Here is a 14,956-nt window from a genome sequence, read left to right as displayed (position 1 = left end):
CCATCATCCATCCATCCATCCATCATCCATCCATCATCCATCCATCCATCCATCATCCATCCATCCATCATCCATCCATCATCCATCATCCATCCATCCATCCATCATCCATCATCCATCCATCCATCCATCCATCATCCATCCATCCATCCATCATCCATCATCCATCCATCCATCATCCATCCATCATCCATCATCCATCATTCATCCATCCATCCATCCATCCATCATCCATCCATCATCCATCCATCATCCATCCATCATCCATCCATCCATCCATCCATCCATCATCCATCCATCATCCATCCATCCATCATCCATCCATCATCCATCCATCATCCATCATCCATCCATCCATCCATCATCCATCCATCATCCATCCATCCATCCATCATCCATCCATCCATCATCCATCCATCATCCATCATCCATCCATCCATCCATCATCCATCATCCATCCATCCATCCATCATCCATCCATCCATCCATCATCCATCATCCATCCATCCATCATCCATCCATCATCCATCATCCATCCATCCATCCATCCATCCATCATCCATCCATCCATCCATCATCCATCCATCCATCCATCATCCATCCATCCATCCATCCATCCATCCATCCATCCATCCATCCATCATCCATCATCCATCCATCATCCATCCATCCATCATCCATCCATCCATCATCCATCCATCCATCCATCCATCATCTACCCATCCATCCATCCATCATCCATCCATCCATCATCCATCATCCATCATCCATCCATCCATCCCTTATCCATCCATCCCTCCATCCTCCACCCACCCGCTGGATTCCAGGGATTTTGAGCTGCTGGCTGTCTATGACAGTGAGGTTGGCAGAGCCCTGAGGAGCTGTCTGGGGGTTTCTAGGATGGGGATAGAGAAGTATCCCGGGATGTCTCCATGCTCTCTTTGGATGCAGTGTTGGGATTTTGGATCCACTGGGATATGACAGCCCCCCTAAAGGAGCCCCAGATGCACCAACTGCTTTTTAATCTGTGTTTTAGCTGCATTTTATCTCCTCGTGAAGCGAGAGATTGTCCTCATCCTAAAATTGTAATTAATGAAGAAGTTGCATCCTCCTTAAAAGCTGGAATTCCTTGGCAGGAGCCGCAGCTGCCAATTCTGAGACGCCAAGATTTGTATTCATAAAGCCGGAATGAGGTTCAGGATTAACCTTCCCCATCCATCTTTATTTATTGAGTCGTTAATTAGAAGCCTCTAATTTCCCAGGCCGCCCCTGCCTGGGCGGGAAGCTGGAGGCTCTTTCATGGAGATGGATTTTACCGGGATGGGCTTGGAAAAGGAGGCGCTTCCCAAGCCCAGCATCCTGGGGGCAGCAGGGAAAACCCCGGAGCATCCCATAAATCAGAGCATCAAATCCACATTAACCCCCCTTCCCTGCCGTGTTAACGAGGCTGGGCCGGATTTTCCTTGGATGTGGATCCTCGGGAGCGGGGTTTTGTTATCGGGTTTGATCTCGGAGCTGGATTAATTTAATATTAAACTTGAGTGGAGCGAGGCCGCTGCGGCTGGAGGAGTCGATGGGCTGTGACTGCCGAGGGATGTGTGCAGGGTATTAAGTGTCCTGCCGGGAAAAAGGAGCTGGAATGGAATATTTATGAGCCCTGGGAAGGCTGAGGGTGGCTTGGGGACAGCGCGGGCTCAGGCAGGGTCGGGAGCAGTGAGGGAAAAGCAGGAAAAATCCCGGTTTGGAGGGAATTTGGGAGCTGTGCTGATGTGGTGGACAGGAGGAGTTGATCTTCCTGATATCCCTGCCAAGCTGGGTGATTCCAGAGCCTATTCCAGAGGCTGCTGACCTGGGATGTGGGTGCTGGGACCGTGGGGGTTCCCAAAAAATCCCTGGGCATTCCAAAATCTCCAGTTTGGTCACCTGGGAGCAGCTTTTGGGAAGGGAAGGAGAGCTCAGAGCATCCTGAGGAGCAGCTGGGATGCAGAGCTGCCTCTCCAGCCCCCATGGGAATATCCAATTATTCCCAGCCTTTTCTTTGAAGGAAAACAAAGCAAACCTCGCTCTTTGTTGTTTGGGACAGGTGGAAAACTGGTGGAATTTTTCCACCTCTGGATCCATGAGCTGCATCCCAGCGCTGCCTCCTCTTCCAGGAATTTGTTTTCCTGTTGGTTTTTAATGGAGTGGTTTGGGAAAAGTTTCCCTGACGAAAAGGGGCGGAGGGAGGGAATCTGAGCGGATTAATGAAGCCAGAGTGATCCAAACGGAGCATCCACAGGGACAGGAGAAGCCACCCTTGGGACAGGAGGTGGCCGTGACTGATATCCAAAAATTAATTAACACTTGGGATCTAAACAAAACACGAAGTTTTGAGGAGTGATCAGGCGGCCAATCTGAGGACAAACAGGGCAGAATTTGAGGATTCTCCCTCCGTTCCGGCTTTTCCCGTGGTTTTCCAGCTGGAAATCGGAGCAGCAGCAGCGGGAGAGCGCCGGGAGCGAGCGGAATCCTGCAGCCTTTAACAGGCTTTGGAGCGAGAGCAGCTTTGGGATGTTTCTCTGGGATTTTTTCCCCTCTTAAGCGCATTCCCGGTTTAAGCTGATCCCATCAATTCTCGCTCCCTCCTGCCTGCAGTTCCCATTTCCCGGCTTTTCCCGGTTTTTATTCCCGGGGGACAGCGGGGACACGGGGAGCGCAGGGAGACCCTCATCCCATCTTCATTAGCGCCGCTAATTAGCTCCGGGCCGGCTCGGCGTTATGCAAATCAAGGCGAGAGAAGCGGCCAATGGGAAGAGCAGGATTTGCATAGGAGCGTGGTGATTTGCATACGCTGGGATTTTTTTTTCCGGGTTTTTAAGTCTAATTTTTTGTAAATATTTTTAAGTTTAGTTTTTTGTAAATATTTTTAAGCTTATTTTTTTGTAAATATTTTCAAGTTTATTTTTTGGTAAACATTTAATTATTCTTATTTTTAGTTTAATTTATTTTTATTTATTCGTCGTCCCAATTAATTATTTTATTTTTAGTTTTATTTTTAGTTTTATTTTATTATAAATTTTATGATAATATAAATATTATGAATTATTAATTTAATATATTATAATACAAATATTATAATATAAATATTATTGGTTTAATGTCTTATTTTATTATTTAGTTTTTATTTTATTTATTTTAATTTCTTATTTATTCTAATTAATTTTTATTGATAACATTTATACTTCTTACTTCTCATTTATTTGCACTTCTTATTCATTCTAATTAATGCGTTTTATTTTTTAGTTTTTAATTATTATTTTTTACTTGCTTTATTTTGATTTCTTTTTCATTTCAGTTACATAATTTTAATTTTAAACCTTTTAATTATTATTTTAATTATATATTCTAATAATTAATTTTAATTTCTAAAAGTTTTAATTCATACTTTAATTTCTTATTCATTCTAATGAATTCACTTTAATTTTTAAGATTTTTAATACTATTTTCTTTTTATTATTTTGCTGATACATATTTTTAAATATTTCACAATTATTTAGGACTTGCTTATGGTCATTTTTAAAATATTTTACAATTATTTGGGAATTTTTTTACTGTTAATTTTTTTCATATTTTACAATTCTTTTCTCTTTTTTTTTTATCCTTTCTTTTGATGTTCTGCTCCGAGAAAATGATTCCAGAAAATTCCTCGTGTCCCATCCTCCACCCCTCGACTCGAAGCTTGCTTTGAACCCAAACCTTTCATTTCCCAAGCTCTTCCTTTTCCTCTGGAGCTTGGACTGAAACATTCCCACGAAAAGTCCGGAGCGAGGGGAGAGGATCCAATTCCTAAAGCAGGGAGTGGGAAGGAGGAAATTGAGGAGATTTGGGTTTTCCTTGATGGGAACAATCAAAAAACCTCAGTCAAGGGGCACTGAATGGGATCCAGGACCAGACTCCACTTGGATCATCCCTGCGATGCTCCCAAGGTGCTGCCGGCGGCTCTTTGCTCCTGGTGGGGACGGATAATTGGGAGCCTTTGTTAATTACAGCCCCCTCATTATGCAAATGGGGGTGAGATGGGGCAGCAGCCAGGTGAGGGGTGTCACTGTCCCCATGGGAGTGTCACTGTCCCCATGGGGGTGTCACTGTCCCCATGGAGGTGTCACTGTCCCCATGGGAGTGTCACTGTCTCAGTGCCACCATTTGGGGTGGCCGGGGGAGCTGGTGATGGTGGGGGACACGTGGGGACACCTCCAGCCCTGGTGAATCCCTCACCTGGAGTGGTGAGGCTCCATGGTGGGATCTCCAGGGAAGATGTGGGTGTCCCATCCCCGGAAGTGTCCAAGGCCAGGTTGGACACTGGGGCTTGGAGCAGCCTGGGATGGTGGAAGGTGTCCCTGCCATGGCAGGAGTGGAATGGGATGATCCTGTAGGAATCTCTGAGGCCGCCCGTCCTTCTGCTCTGGAGCCAGGCTGGGAGAGCTGGGGGTGCTCACCTGGAGAGGAGAAGCTCCAGGGACACCTCAGAGCCCCTTCCAGGGCCTGAAGGGGCTCCAGGAGAGCTGGAGAGGGACTGGGGACAAGGGATGGAGGGACAGGACACAGGGAATGGCTCCCACTGCCAGAGGGCAGGGCTGGATGGGATATTGGGCAGGAATTGTTCCCTGGCAGGGTGGGCAGGCCCTGGCACAGGGTGCCCAGAGCAGCTGGGGCTGCCCCTGGATCCCTGGCAGTGCCCAAGGCCAGGTTGGACATTGGGGCTGGAGCTCCTGGGACAGTGGGAGGTGTCCCTGCCATGGCAGGGGGTGGATGAGATGGGCTTTAGGGTCCCTTCCCACGCTAAACCATTCCAAGATTCTGTAACACAGAGAAGCTTCTTGTTGCAGTGCCAGGATAGAATCAGTCATGGAACAGTTTGGGTGGGAAGGGACCTTTAGGATCACCTCCTTTCCCTAAACCAGGTTTCTCTGAGCCCCATCCAACCCTTCAACGCTTCCAGGGATGGGATCTTTAACACCTCCAGGCCTGAGCAGGGAGCTCCCATCCTCTTCCCCACCTCACGGCCGTGTGTCCCTGTGCTCTCTCCAGGCGGGAGCCTCTCCAAGCAGGACTGGACCATCCAGTGGCCGAGCACGGAGCCGGGCAAGGAGAACAGTCCCGGATGCCCCGCGGAGCCGGGACCCTGGGGCAGGACGCACCCGAGCCCCAAGGTCCAGCCCAAGTGTGGGCAGCACCACTGCCACGCCAGCTCGTCCCACGGCCCCATGTACACCCACGTGGACCGCCTGACCGTGGAGGGTCACCCGGGGCTCTGCCCACCCCTCGAGTCCGGCCACCGCTCCCTGCCCCCGTCCCCCCGGCAGCGCCCCGCCGCGCACACCCCCCCGCGCACCCCCAACATCGTCACCACCATGACCCCGCCGGGGACCCCCCCCGTGCGCCGCAGGAACAAACTGAAGCCCCCCGGGACGCCCCCGCCCTCCTCGAGGAAGCTGATCCACCTCATCCCGGGATTCACGGCGCTTCACCGGAGCAAATCCCACGAGTTCCAGCTGGGACACCGCGTGGATGAGGCGCACACCCCCAAGTAAGTGGTGTCCCGGGCGCTGGTGCGTGTTGTGGGGCGGATAAACCACATCCCAGCTCCTTGGGAAAAGTACATTTATCCCTAAATGTCTTGTTCGGAGGTTTCATGCGGATATTCACTCGCTCCTAGCAGCGGGGATGCTGTGGGATGGTGTCGGTTCTGCTCCCCCGGGATCGCGTTTCGGGGTGCATGGGGAGCGGCCGGGGGCTCCAGGATTGTTGGCTGGGAAAGCCCTGGCGTGCCGGAATGTGGGATGGGAGGGCTGGATTTTCCAGCCGCTGCACGGGAATGGCCGTGAGAACTGCGTGGGGGAGAGGGTGGACGCTGGAGAGAGATGGGAATAATCCCATCCCAGCTGAAAAATGGATTTATAAATCCTTACGGAGAGGGCAGTTAATGTTCTGGACACCCCGCCGGGATCTTTTCCATCCCTGGCGGGGTTCGGAGCGCGCTCTCCGGGCTCTGCCACATCCCCGCTGCTCCTGCTCTGCGGCTCCGGTGCCGGCAGAGGCTGCTGCTGCGCAGGGAAAGGATTCCCTGGCATCACAACATCCCCGCTCCATCCCTTCCCACCCCTTTCCGTGGCCCTGCTCGGAAAACCTTTCTCCTGCCATGGCATGGGGTGGCAGAGGGGACTGGGGGCCGCTTTGGGACATCACCTCCCTTTCCCTGAGGGTGTTTTGGGATGGAGCTGGTCCACACTGCCTCCCAAAACAGGATCCCAGGACAAACAGCCCTTTTCATCCCAAAGTTTTTGAGGATAAAAAGGCCATGCCAGAATCCTGGGAAGTGTCCCCTGAGGGCTGTGGAGGGCGCACGGATGCCCTGGCACAGCGCAGACCCTCCGGCCCGTCCGTGATGTTGGGGCAGCCCCGGCTGGGACGTGGGAAGGGTTAAATCCACTCCCAGTGCCTGCCCTGGAGCTCCCTTGCTGGGGCAGAGGGGAGCAGAGCAGGTTTGGGGGTGGCAGATGTGTCTGGTGGCCTCAGCATGGCGGTGTCACTTGTCCCCAGGGCTGTGCCAGCCGCCACTGCGCGAGATGAGGGGGATCATCCACCCTCCTGCTCTCCTGAGCCAGGAATTTTTGGTCTCCAGAGGCTTTTAGCTTTTGGGAATAGAAGCATTTCAGCTGGAAAATACCTCCTGGAAGGCCACCCTCCCCCTCGTGCTTAGGCACTGGAGAGAAGTGTTTGCTTTGTCAGGTCCCCAGGAGCACCCGGTGTCCCCAGGGAATATCCCGGAATTCCCAGGGAGCAGCCTCTCCCTTCTCCCGCTTTTGTCGGCATTCCAGCCCCCAATCCGTGCTCTGCCCTCAGCTGGAGAAGGTCTCACCGAGGGCAGAGCTTCTCCTGTTTGATCCCCAGGTTGGTCATTGGATATTCCCTGATGATCCTGAGTGGAAATTGCCCGGCACCACCGGGAAGGGATCACTGGGAAAACTGGGATAAGGATCAAAGGGATCAAGGTTTGGGCTGGAAGGGACCTTAAAGTTCACCTCATTCCAAGGACAGGGACAACTTCCAGCACTCATGGTCACCCTGACATGGAGCTGGGGCCAGGTTTGGACACCACCAGATCTTCTGGCCGCTGATTCCCCGTGTGGGGATGGCGTGTCTGGAATTCCCTGCACAGGGAAGGGAGTGGAGATGGAAATGTCACACGGGGTGACACAAACACAGTGATGTCCCCTCCGCCTTCTCTCCACCTTCCTGGCACAGGGTGCCCACAGCAGCTGCCCCTGCATCCCTGGGATGTCCAGGGGTGGCACTGGATGAGCTTTATGGTCCTCTCCAAGCCATTCCGATTCCTTTGCCTGACTGCAGGCAGTTTTCCCAGTGTCTCCAGTGCTCTCTTCCCAGTGGTGCCGGGCAATTTCACCTCCTGATTAGGGAATTAATCAAGGAAAGAGCCAATATTGACAGGGCCCCGTTGTGCTCCAGGGGCTGCTGTGCCGGGTTGGATCCGGATTCCTGCAAACCTCTTGGAGAAGCGGGGAAGTTCATTTTCTCTAATGGCACTTAATGATTTTGCAGGAGACAACCACTAAATCCTGCCTGCTAATCCCATTAGTGCTTCGGGATTGTAATTAGTGCATTAAAGAGGCAGCTTCTTCTTTTTTCCCCTCTTTTTTTCCAGCACAGCCCTGCTGGGGTGGGAGCTGTTTATTAGCCTGGATGAGATGGAAAATGCCTGGAACAGATAAAAAGTGGATTAAAATTGAGATATTTTTGATCTCTTCTCAGCTAATTGTTATTTTATGGCCGTGGCCATGGAATTTGAGGACGGGGTTTTTTAATGTCCCACTTCTCTGGTGTCCCTCAAGTCTGAGTCCTCCGTGCTTCCTGCAGGAGGGAGCTCATCCCTGGAAGAGGATTTGGAACCTGCCCTGATCAACCTCTTCTAGTTTTAGTTTTGTCCCTCGGCTCCTGGGTTGCTTTGGATTGGGACTTCCTGATCCTCGTGTCCTGTTCCAGCATGGGAGGAGGGGTTGGACGTGGAGAGCCGAGAGTTTGAGGACACTCCTGGGGATCCCGAGTGCTGGGTGGGACCTCCTGGAGTGATTTGGGGTGGAGATTTAGCCCCATCCTGCCTGTTGTCTGCAAGGACCCTTCTGAGACCCTCCCAGGAGAGAGGCTGGTGTCCCTCAGGCTGATTTATGGAATGGTTTGGGTGGGAAGGGACCTTCAGGACTGTCTTATCCCACCCCTGCCCTGGGCAGGGACACCTCCCACTGTCCCAGGCTGCTCCAAGCCCCAATGTCCAGCCTGGCCTTGGACACTGCCAGGGATCCAGGGGCAGCCCCAGCTGCTCTGGGCACCCTGTGCCAGGGCCTGCCCACCCTGCCAGGGAACAATTCCTGCCCAATATCCCATCCATCCCTGCCCTCTGGCAGTGGGAGCCATTCCCTGTGTCCTGACATTCATCCAAAGTCTCTTTATCTCCTCCCCAGCCCCAAACGGGCTCTGGGGAGCCAGGGGTGACTTTGGCAGAAGGAGAAATCTGTCTCCCCATGAGCTGTGGGTCGGGATTGATGGAATGAAGCCCTCAGGGTTCTCCTGGGCTGCTCCCCCCGGATTTTTCCACCTTGGCACAGACAGAAAATAAAACACCACCGTTTATTTGTGACAGCAGCAGCAGCGACCGGGTCCCCTCCAGAGCAAGGCCACCATGTACTGCCTGATTCCCGATGACAGCTCATAAACTCCTTTGAATGTTGCGTTTCGGATCTTATCCTCAACATTTAATCCATCATTTCTGTGTGCCAAGACCTTCTGAGGCAGGGGTTAAGTTGGTTTGGTTTTTTTTTTTGTTGCTCCCAGCCTCCAATTTTCCTGCAGGGAGTCTCCAGCTGTTGACCGTAACTCCGAGGTACGGAACATTACTCCTGAAAAGATCCCCTGACTTCCATAAATCCACAACCCATAAACATCTCAGGAATGGTCCTGAAACGGAAACAAAACATTGAGAGTGGCTGATAATATAATGCCCATTTAATACCTCATGAATTCCACGGGCCATTGGAATCTCTCATGGATAGTTAATGATTATCCATCAGCCAGGAGCTGGGAAAGGAACAAACTCGGAATGGGAAGTCTTAAAAATCCATTAGTTGGGGAACAAAAGTCCAGCTCGTTAAGGGGGTGTGTTAACCCTTGGAAGGGGTGTCCAGTGGATCTCTGGAGGCAGGATCTGCCCTGGGGTGGGTGGTCTTTATCCTTAGACCCATCCTTAGACCCATCCTTTGGCCTTTGACCTCTACCTAGACCCACCCATCATCCTTAGACCCATCCTTAGACCTGTCCTTCATCTTTAGACCTGCCCTGGAACCCATCCTTCATCTCTGGACTCCCCATTAGACCTGGCCTTGGCCCATCCTTTATCCTTTGACCTGGACTTAGACCTTTTCTTTGTACTTAGACAAATCCACCATCCTTGAACCCATCCTTGGACCCATCCTTGGACCCATCCTTGGACCCATCCTTGGATCCATCCTTGGACCCATCCTTCAGCTTTAGACCTGTCCTTGGACTCCTCCTGGGATCCCTCATGAGACCCATCCTTCATCCTTTGGCCCATCCTTAGACTTTTCCTTTGTATTTGGAACCGTTCTTCATTTTTAGACCCATCCTTAGACCCACCCTTCATCTTTAGACCTGTTCTTGGACCCACCCTTCCTCCTGGGACCCCTTGTTAGACCCATCCTTTGTCCTTTGTCCCATTCTTGGACAGATCTTTCATTCTTTTACCCATCTTTGGACCCCTCCTTCATTTTTAGGCCTGTCCTTGGACCTGTCCTTCACCTCTGCACTCCTCATTAGACCCACCCTTTGATCCATCCTCCCTTCTTTGACCCACCCTTTGTGCTCTGACTCATCCTCAGACCCATCCTTCATCCTTGGACCCCTCATTAGACCCACCTTTCATCTTTTAACCCATCCTTCTTCCTCTGACCCATCCTTTGTCCTCAGGCCTGTCCTTTGACCCATCCCTCATCCTTGGACCCCTCCTTAAGCCCATCCCCTGACCCACCCTTGGTCCCCTGATCCCTGTGCAGGGGAGCTGAGCCCAAGTCCTCAGTTGCTTCCCAGCTGTGGCTCCTTTTGCTGCTCTCCAGCCCGATCCACGAGCTCCATGGCTCTCGAGGAGCATCCTCTGGGAGCAGCTGGAGCTCCAGATGGGGGCTGAGCCCCGGGGACGTGCTGAGTTACAGCGTGACGCAGCTGCCGGACAGGAGAGGACATTTTTGTGGTGCACCTAGGTCAGGTTTGGGCTGGAACGAGGCTCCTCCAGCCCAAGGCAGCTGGATTTTCGCTAAAATTTCCATGAATTCTCCTTATCCTGTGTTGTTGCAGGGACATTCCAGGTGTGGATGTTTTCCTGGTGGAACACACATGTGTTGTTGGTTCAAAGCCTCCTGAGGGTTCATTTCTTTCCCTTTTAACCTTTGGTGCCGAGGTGGTTTTTTGGTGGGATTTTTCCAGACTGGAATGAGGATTTCCTGGCTGGGTGAAATCAGACACAAAGTTCAGATGTGAACCGGTGATAGAGCATCCCCATTTTCTTCTTTTCCTTTTTCCTTGTATTATTTCCAACTTGAACTTTCTGTCCTGGGGATGTTTTTCTCCATCCCACATTACAAATTCCTGGGAAAAGGATATTTCCTGTGGCACTTGGCCAAGTCTTAGTGCCCAACTGGGGCCATCAAGACAGAGAGGTGAAAAACCAAACCCAGACCCCCAAAAACCTGGAACCAGAGGGCAGAGAGGTGAAAAACTGAATCCCAGACCCCCAAAACCCTCTGGGAGCAGAGGTCTTCTCCACCATCCCCACCCCACCGAGCAGGCCGTGCTTAGACTGTGCCTCAAGTTTAATCATTTAAGCTGGTCCTAAACAGGCCCTGCTGGGTCATTAACTCTGCTGCTCTGCAACCTTGATAATAATGACATTTCCCCTTGTAGCGATTCCCACCCACCTGGTGCATCGATTATTTGATGTTCTGCTCGGGAGGGATTCGGGAGAGCGGCGTCCAGGCAGCTCCTCTGACATTCCCGGGCTTTGGAAAGGCAGGTGGGCTCCTGGTGCTGGGGATGAGCAGGAGATTGATGTTTGCAGAGCAGGTGGATGCAGCAGGACATTGCAAACACGTGGAAATAAATCCAGATGGAGCATCTTCCCAAGGTGGGCACTGGCACCTGGCTCGTCCCAGCCCTGGGGGGCAGCAGGAGCAGGGCAGGGCCCGTCCCCTGTGACTCACCTCAAATCTGGGGGTCACTTTTGGGTCCCTCCTGACAAGAGAGCCCTGGAGGGGCTGCAGCGTGTCCAGGGCAGGGAACGGAGCTGGGGAAGGGGCTGGAGCCCCAGGAGCGGCTGAGGGAGCTGGGAAAGGGGCTCAGCCTGGAGAAAAGGAGGCTCAGGGGGCCCTTCTGGCTCTGCACAACTCCCTGCCAGGAGGGGACAGCCGGGGAGGGTCGGGCTCTGCTCCCAGGGAACAGGGACAGGAGCAGAGGGAACGGCCTCAGGCTGGGCCAGGGGAGCCTCAGGCTGGATATTGGGAAAATTCCTCCTGGAAAGGGCGGTCAGACACTGGCACAGCTGCCCAGGGGTGGAGTTCCCATCCTCGGGGAGACTTAAAACCTGTGTGGATGTGGCACTGGGGACATGGGTAGACTCCACCTAAAGGATCCTGTGGTTCCATGGTCTCCATGCTGGGTTATTTATCCTGAAAACAGAGCCCCAGCCTGGAACTTCTGCCAGGGGGAGAGCGGGGAAGTGCGGGAATTTGGAGAGCAAAACGAGCAGCATCTCTCCCTGTGTTTCCAAATCATCCCCCTGATTAATCTCACTGCCACTGCCGGTGAGCCAGGGCTGTGGAGCTGAGCACAGCTCCTGGAATGTGTCCAGCTCCCCCAAAGGATGGTTTGCACACCACGAGGTGACAGTGATGAGTGGCCCCCGTACCGACCTGGCTCCATGCTGGAATTATCCCACTGCTCCGAGCTGTGCCGCTCCTTAGGAGTGTCATTAATGTTAATTACAGCCCTGCTATTCCATCCAGAGGCGCTGGAGCTTTACGGTGCTCCGAGGAGAAACTTCTCACCGTGTCCTTTAATGAGGAGTTGAGGCTCCTTTCAAAGCCAGACGGGCGTGAGGATGAATTTAGATAAGGATTAACATGCTGGGAGAGGTGGCACAGCATTCCTGCTGCCTGCTGTGCGGCCTCCGGGCTGCCCAGGTGGGAGAGGGGGCTCGGACAGGGGCTGTTTGTCCAGGGTGGTGGCCAGGAAAGGGATTGACCACTGGTTTTGGCAGAGCCTGGGCTCTTCCCAGCTCTGTCTCCCAGCTGGAGCTGTGCAGGAAAGCCAGGGAGAAGCTCCTCTGTTCACTTTGTGCCTCAAGAGGTTGGTGGGAGCTTCTCCTCACCCTCCTGCCACCCCTGACCCCTGTGGTGGCCAAAGCAGCTGCTGGGGGGGCCAAGTGCTCCAGGGGATTCCTTGGCAATAACGGGATCAAAACCAAAAGCAGGGAATGCTCCTCAGAGCCCAGAGGAGGAGCTCCTCCAAGGGCTGGAGCCAGGCTGGGAGAGCTGGGGGTGCTCACCTGGAGAGGAGAAGCTCCAGGGACACCTCAGAGCCCCTTCCAGGGCCTAAAGGGGCTCCAGGAGAGCTGGAGAGGGACTGGGGACAAGGGATGGAGGGACAGGACACAGGGAATGGCTCCCACTGCCAGAGGGCAGGGATGGATGGGATATTGGGCAGGAATTGTTCCCTGGCAGGGTGGGCAGGCCCTGGCACAGGGTGCCCAGAGCAGCTGGGGCTGCCCCTGGATCCCTGGCAGTGCCCAAGGCCAGGTTGGAGGAGGTTTGGATCAGCCTGGGACAGTGGGAGGTGTCGCCCATGGCAGGGGTGGAATGGGATGACATTTAAGGTCCCTTCCCACCCCAAACCATTCCATGATCATCCAGTTTGGATCTGCCCCACCTGGCTGAGGCTGTGTTGTCTGGGGATGGGGAAGCCCCCTCAGGGTGCCCCAGGTGCTGAATCCCTGTGGAAACTTCTCCATCCAAAGGAGACTCAATCCCACCAGCCTGGCTGGCCCCAGCTCACCCTCACTGCCCTTGTGTGGCCCTCAAAGAAACGTAACGGTGGCAACCAAGAAAACAGAAAGGGCTTTAATGAGAAACAGCTCCAGCTCCAGGATCCTGGCAATTACCTCTTCCAGCTCCTTCCCGCCCGTGTCTGCTCCCAGCCCTGCTCCTGCAGCCCCAGCTCCAACCCCAGGAGGAGGAGGAGGAAGGGGGAGGAAAAACCTGTTTGGCTCAAACTCCCTTCAAAGAATTTCCCAGCTTTATAATTTGCGGCTGTAATAAAAAAGTTCCACTTTGTGCTTGGAAAAGAGAATAATAGATCAGTCAGGCTCGAGCCTGGAAATTCAGGCATCCAGGGAAGTGGGGACAGGCACTTGGATAAATATTTAAGTGCTGAGGCTTTGATATGAAGGAGCTGCTTTTCCTCTGGCCGGGGGAGGGAGGGTTTGTTGCCTCTTTATGGGAATAAGGAGGATAAATGGAACATCTGGAGGATATTCTGTTTATTTCTGTGGATCAACCCCAGCATTGTGTGGAGCTCGTTCGGGTTTGGGTGGAGAATGAAGGAATCTCAGCTGTTCAGGCAGGTTCAAAAAATCCACTGCCTCGAATCCTGGCAGTCCTTAAGGAGCTGGTGCCATCCTCGCTGTGCTGGGATTTGGGATGTGGGGTGGCACTGGGCATGGGAGCTGTGTGTTCATCCTGGTGTCAAAGGTGCCTCCTGTCCTGAGACGGCTCCAGCTGTGCTGGTTTTGATCCCAACTCCCCAGGGCTGTTTGGGAATGCTCAGACTCCTCAGCCAGAGGTTTTTTAATGGTTTCTTTGGGAATCCTTGAAGAAAAAGGTCGGATTTTGCCATCAAAATGGGAACAGAAAGGGAGAAGTGGCAAATCTTCTGGAGAGGGGCTTTGGTAAAGGCAAGGAGGGACAGGACACAGGGAATGGCTCCCACTGGCAGAGGGCAGGGATGGATGGGATATTGGGCAGGAATTGTTCCCTGGCAGGGTGGGCAGGCCCTGGCACAGGGTGCCCAGAGCAGCAGCTGGGGCTGCCCCTGGATCCCTGGCAGTGCCCAAGGCCAGGCTGGACATTGGGGCTGGAGCAGCCTGGGACAGTGGGAGGTGTCCCTGCCCTTGGCAGAATTGGGATAAAATGATCTTCAAGCTCCCTTCCAACCAAATCATTCCCACATGAAAAAATGCCAGAGTGAATCCGAGGCTTTTCTTCCCTGTTTTTTGCCCTTCCAATGGATGCAGCTGGAGCCGCCCGCCCGCGGTGGAGGAGGCACCGGGGCAGCACTTCACCTGCTCCTTGCTCTGATTTAATCGGGAATATTGTGCAATTAAACCACTCCAAAAGCCATAAATCTTTGGGGCTGAATCCCGGCCGGGGCCAGGCAGCAGCAATCTTTAATCCTTTGCAGCTGAAATACCGATGAGAGGATTTTTTTTTTATTTATTTTTTCTTCTCCCACTCCATCTCCCTTCCTTTAAGAGCAACGCTTGTGTGGAAATTGGTGTGTGCTGGCAAGAAGCAAAGTGGTGAATAAAACATCACCTGGCTCCGGCAGCTGCAGGGGCAGCTCCTGCCTTGTGGTTAAATTTTAAATTAAAACCCTTTTAATTTTTTTTTAATGGCAATAAGAATGGAAGTGACTATAAATGCCTGCAGAGCCGGTTGTTACTTACTCGATATCCAGGATTTTTTAAGAGTTGGGAATGGAGGATGAGCGCTGCCAGGGGCTGGGGAATGGTTGGGGTGTCCCTTTGGGATGCTTTTTTGGGATGAGCCATATTCCAGGAGCA

At 52.8% G+C, this 14,956-nt stretch overlaps 1 protein-coding gene across 2 annotated transcripts in view; it reads left to right on the top strand.

The window, feature by feature from the left end:
• Positions 1 to 14,956, top strand: part of KSR2 (kinase suppressor of ras 2) — a 74,678-nt gene that overhangs the window by 10,827 nt on the left and 48,895 nt on the right. For both annotated transcript variants that reach the window (XM_088065207.1, XM_088065206.1), the window contains exon 4: positions 5,068 to 5,566. In XM_088065207.1, coding sequence (XP_087921333.1) covers positions 5,068 to 5,566 — 499 coding nt within the window. The remainder of the gene's footprint in view (positions 1 to 5,067; positions 5,567 to 14,956) is intronic.

Source organism: Pseudopodoces humilis, chromosome 20 (assembly GCF_049639895.1).
Source record: "Pseudopodoces humilis isolate 2021_Gansu_Grassland_sample_001 chromosome 20, ASM4963989v1, whole genome shotgun sequence".
NCBI classification, from domain to species: Eukaryota; Metazoa; Chordata; class Aves; order Passeriformes; family Paridae; genus Pseudopodoces; species Pseudopodoces humilis.
The sequence above is the reverse complement of the archived record's forward strand: the minus strand, read 5'-3'. Positions and strand labels throughout refer to the sequence as shown.